The 10840-nt window shown below is 35.9% G+C and overlaps 1 protein-coding gene across 3 annotated transcripts in view; it reads right to left on the bottom strand.

Annotated features, from left to right (window-relative positions):
- Nucleotides 1-1872: 1872 nt before the first annotated feature.
- Nucleotides 1873-10840, bottom strand: part of FGF10 (fibroblast growth factor 10) — a 93248-nt gene continuing 84280 nt past the window's right edge. For all 3 annotated transcript variants that reach the window (XM_071802138.1, XM_071802137.1, XM_065861782.2), the window contains exons 4-5: nt 9665-9768; nt 1873-5130 (exon numbers count right to left, since the gene is read on the bottom strand). In XM_071802138.1, the coding sequence (XP_071658239.1) occupies nt 4933-5130; nt 9665-9768 (302 nt within the window). In that variant the 3' untranslated portion in view covers nt 1873-4932. The remainder of the gene's footprint in view (nt 5131-9664; nt 9769-10840) is intronic.

The following is a 10840-nucleotide window of genomic DNA, read 5'->3' as shown; positions in this document are numbered from 1 at the left end:
CATTTCAGTAGTAATAAACAACCTGTAATACCTTGATTCTTCATTTACTACATAACTGCAAGATAGAGCATGAGCTTTGATCACAGAATCACAGAATGTTAGGGATTGGAAGTGACCTCAAAAGATCATCTAGTCCAATCCCCCTGCCAGAGCAGGAACACCTAGATGAGGTTACACAGGAATGTGTCCAGGTGGGTTTTGAATGTCTCCAGAGAAGGAGACTCCACAATCTCCCTGGGCAGCCTGTTCCAGTGTTCTGTCAGCCTCACTGGAAGAAGTTTCTTCTCAAATTTAAATGGAACCTTTTGTGTTCCAGTTTGTATCCATTACCCCTTGTCCTATCACTGGTTGTCACTGGGAAGAGCCTGGCTCCATTCTTGTGACATTCACCCTTCATTTATCTGTAAACATTAATGAGGTCACCCCTCAGTCTCCTCTTCTCCAAGCTAAAGAGACCAAGCTCCCTCAGCCTTTCCTCATAAGGGAGATGCTCCACGCCCTTCATCATCTTCGTTGCCCTGCAATGGACTCTCTCCAGCAGTTCCCTGTCCTCCTGATGTAAGCACAGACTCTGTTCTTTCCACTGTGGTACATTATCTATATGCTATCAGAGCCCTAAATATTTTACACAGAACTATACAGTGGGGTACTTTGTTGTTGTTTTTCTTTTTTCCCAGATATTGCTATTTCCATAGACGCATATTTGGACAATGGCTGGTATGACATTTATATCTGACGTCACTACCAGCATAGCTATTTATTCAAATGTATGAGTTAGTGTTCTGCATTAACTACTTAGTGTACAGTGGCATCACTAAAGGTCCCAGTGGTGACTTTCAGGAGAGCAAATTCTCCTCTTTTATACTGCAGTATCTTAGAGTGCTCCTGTATCAGTTATCTGAGTCTTAGTCATGGTTCCTTTATCTTGCCTTTCACAGGAGCATTATTTTCTTTAAATAGCTGGGGTGGGTAGAGGACATACTATATATTTTTTCTTGGATTAGTGAGTGAAAAGACATAAATCAGGTATTTGATACCGTGCTTCATTAGAAAAATCAAAAAACATATTCTGAGAAAGCTTCTACATAGCTAAAAATGAGGTTCAAATATTTGAGCAGGCAAGGATAACTATAATAATAATAATCTGCTAGGTTCAAAAGCAGTTAAGTTTTCATATTCTATTTCTGTATTATAAGGTGACGGGAAACTATTTTTTTTGCATGTGTTTATTATTTGTAGTTGCACTGAAACGGTTTTAGTCAATGAGCTCATTCTGAAAAATACCATCCATAATCACACACCGACTAGCTGCAGCAGATAATGTTTGTGTTATGTGTTGTACTTTCCTTTTTCCAATTTAATAGGAAATTAGGGGGATAAATTTGGCTTCACAATCTAACTTAATAGAGTAAATAATGATATTTGATACTTCAAAAGAGGGGCTGTCTTCAAGCAGTAGTTTCAAGATCACTCTTTGAAGTAGTTATTACAAAACTGATTGTGTCAATAGAGACAATCAATTTCATCAGCGGCATGAATTACAAAGTTGTGCTAATACACTAGTATTCTTCTGTTACTCAAGCTTACTAACCTTTAGTGGACTTCATAACCTGAAATATCTTTAATGAAGTCTTAAATAAAATGTAACTATTTTTCCATATCTGAAGTTTACTTTAAATATGTGAGTACATGTTTTTCTTTCTAAACCCCTTCATTGTTTCATCAAATGTGCTTGCTTTAAATTCATTATTTTTTCCACTGTATGAACTAGGTGGATTTGAATACTTACAGGAAGAATCTAAAGCATTTGGTTGTTATTAGTGTGGAGATAGCTGACTCACACATGCAAAAAATTAAAGAAACTTACAAATGTTCAAATGATTTTTGTTTTGTTTTGAGGCTATACAGCACCAAACCACATCCTGTAGTACAACAGATCTTTTCCATTTTTATTTTTATTGTGCAGTATCATATCAGGTTAATAAAACAAACAAGGACAATACTCTTATTGTCTATCCCCATATTTTATTATTTTTATTTAAATATAACATACTATACATTGTTGCTCAGTGATTTTTGTTTCCTTTTTAAATCCCTAACCCTGTTTTCCTTTTGCTCAGGAGTCTGTTATGCTGAGGATGACAGAAAACAGAGCTTATAGTTGAGGATCTGTGATACTCTAGATAGAGTGTCTGCAGTTTGCTCCCACTATAGTGGGTATTACAGTATACCAAACACACAGGAATCATTGATTCCTTCAAGGTTTTTTTTTTTATTTTTTTTATTTTTTTTAAATTTATTTTGGTTAATTTTCAGTAACAACTATTCATGTCATAAATGGCTCCTGACTCACTTTGAAAAAGTGATTTTTGCCAATTTTGGCCTCTGAGCAGCATGGTGTTTTGAGTACTATGATAATATTTATGCATAATCCCTCCCCTGAACAAGTCACGTAGGCAATTCTGTCAAAAGAGAATTTCATTTGTACCCTAAATGTTCTTTAAGTGGTCATCCAATAATGCATTTGCCCAAGCTCACATTGAATGTTCACTGTGGGTGGTCCATTATGTCTTGTCAGTTTTAATTATCAATTACAAATTTTAAACAACAGAAACTTGCTTTTATCATGGCAGTTAAGTTTTGCTGTGACCTGCAATTACATTTAAAAGCTGAAATTATTATTTCCCTTTCTAGAAAAATCATTTGTGAAGAAGAAAGCTGGAGATAAAGTACTGTGAAATACAATGTCAGCTATCACCTGAAATGTTGTCTCTCAATGAATTCCTGGTTTTAGAACAGCTGACTTTATTTAAGGACAGGAAATACAATCTGACCATTCTGTATTTTATGGGAAAGCTATTATTTTTTGCCTTTTTTTTCCAAAAGATCCCCGGCTAATATTTAAATAACAGATTAAGATTGAAGTGCTGGTTAAACATTGACTTAAATAAGTTATAGAAGATTTCAGCAACACCAGCCTTTATAGAGGTTAAACATTCTCAAAAAGACACATCAAGCAAGGCTCTCCTTTGTACCAAAATACAGTTTCGAAACAATAAAAAATAAAACAAACTTTTTCACAAGAAATAGTGAAGATAAAACTGCAGCATCAATATAATCTCATAGTTATCACTTAAAGTATTTAGAACAAAATAATATTATACTACTTTTTTTTTTTTTTTTTTTTTTCTTACTAGAGACACTGCAAAGGCTTATTTATTTATTTAGTGGAATACAATGTGAAGACAGTGCTACAAATTGTTTGATGTACTGTTTTCTATTTATCTGCTCTAACAAAAAAAAATCTCAATATGGATACACTGGTGAGCTATCCAGAGCTCTCTAAAATTACAGAGTAAAGCAAAACATAAAGCAAACCTTATGTACCTTTAATTGAACAGACTTCATATTATGCTTAACTTTGTTATACTGCAGTTGCTCAAGTTAAGCCATGGGACTAGTAACACCTCATAAAAATGTGCTGGATATTATGTATTTTGAGCCTTCAGTTGCTATGATGGATATAAAAGGCATGCTAAAGCTGGATACCAGCACAGCTTTTTTGTTGGCTCTCATATATAATATACACGTGAATAATAATCTCTGATAAATGCACGAGCATGATTTTGGATTTCCTGTCCCTCAGTCCTTACATAGGTATCACTTTCCACTATGTGCCCGTGATTCTACAAGCTGGTAACAAGGACCAATGTGCTGAATGGGTGCATTGACTGAATAAGGAGTGCAGAACTGTGTTGTCTTCATGCTTACCTTTTAGAGGCCAAATTTTACACTTGGGAATTACACACTGTTTAATTTTAACATCTGCAATCTCAGTGACTTTAGTAGGGCTGTCCACATCCAGGTTCCAGCCCAATGCTTGCTGCAGAATATTGCGCTGATTGCAACGCATTAGATCTTAGTTAAAAATTGAAATCAAGGTCAGATGAATATACACACAGATGCATTGACACCCAAGTACAGATGTGGCCCCTCCTATCAATTTCAAAATAGCAGAAAGACCCTTTGAACAAAGTATTTCTTGAAGTTTGTTCTTGAGTGCTGATAAGTAAAAAAAATCTCAAACATAAAGACACCCAATACCATAAATCCAAGCACTGCTTGTTTGGTCTTTTTGCTTAAGTGCAAGACAGGTTAGAAAAAAAATGGATTATACACATTAAATTCTGCCTTTAAAGCCTTGTCTAATACCTATTCTCAGAGTACTTCTGTGGTTTTGATATTTTAACCTATCCCCCTCTGTGTGAAGTACTGAGAAAAAGGGAAAATAACAAAGAAGCAAATGAGGAAAACATTTCAAATCAAAAAGATATTTAACATCCTATTAAATAAATAACTTAGAAATAAAAAGAAATGAAGTTAGAACATACAAGCAAAACATACTATTCATTTTGTTAGAACAGTTTACACTACTTTGCTTATATTCCTTAATCCTATCCATTCTTCCACAAGGCTTCTCCAGAAATGTCATAATTTGTGCATATGACCCAAGTGCTTCCAGTAAATGCTTGCGTGTCTAAATGTTCATTGGATCATTAGGCTTGAACGAGCAATCAAGGTCTTTGATATGAGCTAGTATTCCATAAATAACTTTCCCCATGAAGATCACTCAACAGATTGTCTCACATCCCCTAAATTCCGTTGCAGAGATAGAAAAAATTGTTCACACTGGCAATAACTTCCATGCCATTTGATCCAGCTTGTATCCTGATAATAAGATATGTCACTGAACTAAATAAAAGTATTTTGTGTGCCAGCAATGAGTACAAAACTTTCAAAGGCTTCCCCTGCTCCTTTTCAAACAAGCAGATGTCTGCACTATTTCTTTGCATCTACTTTTCAAGAGGATTACCTAATAATCTTGACATAAGAGCCTTTGGTTCAACTGCATCAATAAAAGAGCTCCTTCATCTATGACATTACTACCATTGGAAGAAAGTGAGCTGAAGTGTTTTTCCTTCTTGTTTTCTGTCCTCTCTTTGTCGCTCCCCTTCCATTCAGGGCCACAAACATTTGCCTTCCATTGTGCTTCCAATTTAAGGATGCATATGTGTTATATCCATTTTCTTCTATTCTTTCCTTCAATTTGCAATCACTGTTAAACTCCTTCTGTTAAAAGAAGAAAAGAAATACTCAAATTCAGAATAAACATAATCTTTCAGAGTTGCAACATACTGAAGGTAGTTTCTAAAAATATTTTGGATGATTTCAGTGTTCTGTATGTGACATTGTTTTAGGATTCTACAGTGTATTTAAAGAAGAGTTTAACTGTGTCCACAGCATTTAAAACAACATCAGTTAGACTACAAAAAGTGAAACCAAAAAGAGACATAATCAATTATTCAGTGCATTACTATAGCAGTGAAATTATATAGGTCACTCACAACTATAATTATACTTCTCTGTGTTGGAATGTAGCAACAATATTAAACCAAATTCTCAGTCATAAACTCAGAGTATGAGGTAGCAGTCTTGGAATCATCCGTCACATTTCAGTTTTAGCAAATACAACCCTTAAATATCTTGAACCAGATTATTGATACCATATGTTAAACATATGCCTACTTCTTACTTAAAGTAAGATCCTTTGCACTACACTGGCCATGAAATGTCCTTTTTTGAATTGGTGCAAATCACTGCTATGCTGCTGTTACAATGGATGTGAAGCCTGTTTACTTTGCTGACCTGAAGAGAGTCTTAGCCTAAAAATGATCCTAGAACAAAAGAATCATTTTGGTTGGAAGAGACCCTCCTGATCATCGAGTCCAACTGTTGACCCAACACTGTCGCTAAATTACTGTCACCTAAGAACATCATCTCCGCATCTGTTAAACCCCTCCAGGGATGGTGACTCCACCACTGTCTTGGACAGCCTGTTCCAGTGCCTGACAACTCCTTTTGGGAAGAAATTGTTCCCAATATCCAGTCTAAACCTCCCCTGGCACAACTTGAGGTCATTTCCTCTTGTTCTATCACTTGTTACTTGGGAGAACAACCCGCCCTATCCCTATTACAACTTTCTTTCAGGTGACTGTAGAGAGCCAGAAGTCTCCCCTCAGCCTTCTTTTCTCAATGCTAAACCCCTCCAGGTCACTCAGCTGCTCCTCATAAGACTCGTGCTTTAGACCCTTCATCAGCTTACCTTTTTGCAGGAGAAAGACAAGGTGGGTGTGGGACTGTGTGGGGGGCCACAGAGCTCCCCAGTTGCAGGAAGGTTCCCCAAAGAAGCAGAGAGCATTGCTTTGCTGGTGTGAACCAGCACAGGGGATTTACACCAACCAAGGAGAAGGCCTCATGTCACCTTAATCATGTATGATCCTATATCTGATTTACCAAATAAACCTGAAAGCAATTTTGTGCATGATACAAGCGATTAAGGTTTTCTGTTTCTAAAAGACAATCAGTTGTCAATTTGTCAGAAAGAATAAAAAATACAGGCATGTGCAAGCATATAGGGGGAGACTATTTTTGTCAATAATGTTAAATGCACTTTTATACAGATCTGCTTCTCTATAACGAAGCCAAGAATACTTTGTTTTCATGAACAAGTACTTCCTAGATATAAACCCCCCCAGTTTTATGAAGTTATATCTAATCCATTTAGAAGACTTTTGAAAGTGGGGAATTTGCAACACACTTAAATTACAACCAAAAAAATAGCATTTTGTTGTTTCTGCATTTCAGAAAATAAGATGCTACTTCACAGCTCAGGCAGAAGCATGTCAGAATCTCAGAGTATGATATACTAACTACATGTGGCATTTTTAACGTGTCTATAAACAAGACATGAAATATGTCTGCATAACAAAACAATTTTCATGGTACAGATAAAAATTTCAGGCATGTTTTATCTTTTGTTATCATCAAAATCCTTAGATATTCTGCTAGTAGAGATAAAGAAAGTATCCACATTAATAAAAAAGACATAAGGCTATTAAAATATTTATTTTTCATTTCTATTAATTTAAATTAGAATTATTAAACTAGCTAATGTTCAGTACTTTAATAAAGTAAGAATTCTTGGGTCTATAATTAATGTTTTACCTAGTTGTTGTTGAGACTGTAGGACATATGTTTATGTCTTTGCAACAGAATTGTGCATATTCAAACTCAGTTTGGCTCCCAAAGTGCTCTTTGACTTTGAAATTAGTAGTTAGTTAGAACAATGACTGCTGCGGAGGGCACTATCAAGAGAAGACTCTACAAAACAACCCTTGATACTGTCTGTATTCACAAAGCTACATATAGATAATTTAACATTTATCTGCTGTAATATACCACCTCAGGCGTCAAGATATGAAAAAGGCAGGTGTTCACCAATCACAGTTCTATACGGCAGTAACTTCTATCTGCTAGCACCTTGTTTTATTAAAGAAACCAAATGATGAGTCTTCTTTTGCTTCCTTATTCCAACCAAATTCAGTCAAATGTAGATGTCAGAGACATAAAATTTTCTCAGAAGCTGAATTGTACTCAAATCCAAACTTTTATCTCTATTATTAGATAACACAGAGAGAACAGAGAACGGTGTGATGTGGTTAAGAAGTCTTATTGGCAGGTGTTTGAGTGTTAGGCCAAGACTGCCTTGCTCATTTCAAACAAATTTCAGCATAACCCTGCACCAGTGTCTATTGTGCAAATGCTTAAGAGTGTTTTTACAATTTTTATTGGTTCTGTTTTTCATATCCATCTGCAAGCTGCCATGCTGTAGTAATATGAGTCTAACTGCAGGTCTTGGGAGGATGGGAAAAATAATAACAGAAGCATTCTTGAAATCTCTGAAGTATTATGGAATGGATTTTGATAAGTCATTACGTTTTGATTTTATGATGTGAATATTGAAAAACTACCTCAGCTGGAATTAAAAAAAAAGCTTTCCACATTCGTATCCTCCTGTCAACACTATGTCTAATACACTATGAATTACTGAATCTTATGGCAGCAGTTTCCACCTATGGTACATGAAAGCTGCTTTGACTTATTTTGTGTGTATAGGGTTGGGATGGATTCTCACCACACCAGCTGCAGCTAAACAACTTGGGTAAGAAAACTTTCTCAGACTGTGGGATGAATGATCAAAAATGACTAAATTAAATGTCATAAACTGAGATGTGTGAACTGAAGATAGTGAGTTATGCTAACACCTTCATATATGTACAGAAGCATACCCATGATCAATGACTGTACTTTAACTGACAAATGGTGACACTGTCAGCAGGTCAGGATACCCTTAGATCTGTCTTTGGTGCAGGACTGAGCACTACTTTTCCTGTATTTCTGACCAATGTACTTCTAGAAATTAAAATGCACATTTACAAGAGTTTAAGAAACATTTCTCTGTTCTGGTCTTTCCTTAACGTGACTCTTCAACACTGTCCAGGAGCTTAGAAAGTTGGAGGTAACCTTTCGGACAAGGACTGACTTGAAACAGTGCAGATGAGGAAGGACAGTTTTTAATGTTTGTATGAAGTAAACCCACTACATAGAAACACTTCCTTAAAAAAGAGGGTCAAATGACTTCAAGCCCCTCTAGTCTCAGTTGAGACTGGCATTACTTTGTTATTTTCAGCAGAGGCAGGAGGCTTAGCTGCATTGCCTGAGGATAAACACAGCCCCAGTACTTATCTGTGACTTGCTCTCATTAAACCCCATGGATGTTCTGAATACTGAGCAAAATCTGAAGACTGGCTTGTAACCCTTGCAGATGACTTGAATAAGTTTACCTTTATGTGGGCTCAAACTCACTGGAACTGGCAAAATGTTGCAAAATCATAAATCAAACCAGATGTAATATCAGAACAATCTGGTGTTTATGTAACCATGTAGATATGTGAGGGTCCACTTGAGATTAGTAGTCAGATTTATAGATCGAATTACTTCATATTACAAATATTTGGATAGTTACTTCCCCCCCCCGCCCTGAATGTATCAATAATGCTAAATGTTCACAAATATGAATAGAATGTATACAGACAAATTTCAAATGATACCCAAATTCTGCCCAGTCAATGTTTATGCTGGGCTGCCTTGTCCAGATCATGCTTTTGCCAAAAAAGGTTGGACCAGATGATCCTTATGTCCCTTCCAACCTTATATTCTGTGATTATCTATCTGCTGATACATAAAAATATATTTCTCTGTGCTGCCCATAAACTTGTGTATCAATTAATACAATCAATTTAAAGCTGGCTACTCTAGAAATCTTTCTGGAAGTTGTAGTTTGATAATATGATGTGTCTGCTCCATCAGCTGAAGTTTTCAACATTTCAGATACACTTTATTCCACTCCCCTTTTTCCCCCAACTACTGATAAATGTGACCTTACTGTAGAAAAACAGGCAAAACCAGCCTTAAATATTATATTTTGTAGGACCTTCTCCATAGATCACGACTTAATAAGAAAGCTGCCTGAAGCAGTAAACATAAGAAATCTCAGCAGCTGCTTTGGTATGTTATAAGCTTAACAAACAAAAGAGGGCTTGTGGTGAAGGGGGCTGCTGGTTTACCAGAGGATGAAATTTTGATGAAGAGCTTATTTGAGCTCTAATTAGTAGTAATACACAGACAAGTGGGGTTTTCAGTGGGTAAAAAAGGGAGCTGTGCTGATTACTGCAACCTGTTTGGAAGGTGAAAGAATACTTACAGAGCCGTAGACTTTTCCTTTCTTGTTCATGGCTAAGTAATAGTTGCTCTTAATGGACTTAACTGCCACGACTCCAATTTCTACAGACGTTATCTCCAATATGCCTGAAAAACAAAATTTGAGCTATTTAATCACATCATTAGAGGATTTTCTCACTACAGAAAAGGCAATAAACCTGAAAAACACCAAACTTCTACTATTTGGAACCAACGGATCAACAAAGTTTAGGAAAATTCTTCTCTAAACCATTGCAAGAATATACACAAACATTGTTTCTATTAACATGTTTTCTTTGCTAACCCTATATTTTAAACCCCATAAATACTGAAACAACTTCATTCTTCTTCACATAGATTTTACTAAAATTTATCACAAGAGACATCTGAACCACAGCATTAAATTAAATCTATAGCATATGTCAATAGAATGTTAAAATTTACCCCAATCTTCAAAAACAGTGGTAACCTATTTATTCCTTGTAGGGCATTTAGATAAACTAAGTCTCTTGGCTGCACTGAGCTGATAAATTCACTTTTGGCTAGCATGTTGACATTTTGGGATATAGTAAGACTAACCCTAAAGGCCATGTTATCTTTGTCTTTCAGATATCAGAAACATTTTGCTCTGTTTGTAATAAATACAATTAACTTTTTTTTTTTTTTTTTTCTTTAAAACAAACTCTTTCTGTGACACTGGATGGCTCAACAGGCCAATAGTGGGAGAGAGAGCTTTTAATCTCAATGTTTTCTGCCCAAGCGCACACTGATTTGAGAATAGTAGAAGTCAGTACAATTTAAACAGCGACTTCAGAGACCCCTTTTTGGCTATTACTAGAGTGACTGGAAGGCTATGTTTTTGGGCATCATGTCTTAATACAGCATAAATATGACCTCAGCCAAATAACTTTATCCAGGTAGTATGCCTGGCTCCAACATTTTTAATGACATTAATGTAGTCAGAACAACAGCCCATCTAAGTCAGTGGTTGGTAATGGGGAAATTACAAGAGGGATAAAAGCGACAAGAAATTGTAAACAACACCCTAAACTGATCCAAGAAATAAAGTGATGAGTAAATCAGCTGGAAAAACATTGATGAGTAGCTACCTGCTTAAAAAAAGAATCTGCAATAACATCCTGCTAAATATGTTTGATGCTTTTTGTCTGAGCAGGGTAGT

Source organism: Patagioenas fasciata, chromosome Z (genome assembly GCF_037038585.1).
Source record: "Patagioenas fasciata isolate bPatFas1 chromosome Z, bPatFas1.hap1, whole genome shotgun sequence".
NCBI lineage: Eukaryota > Metazoa > Chordata > Aves > Columbiformes > Columbidae > Patagioenas > Patagioenas fasciata.
This window is presented reverse-complemented; position numbering and strand designations above follow the sequence as displayed.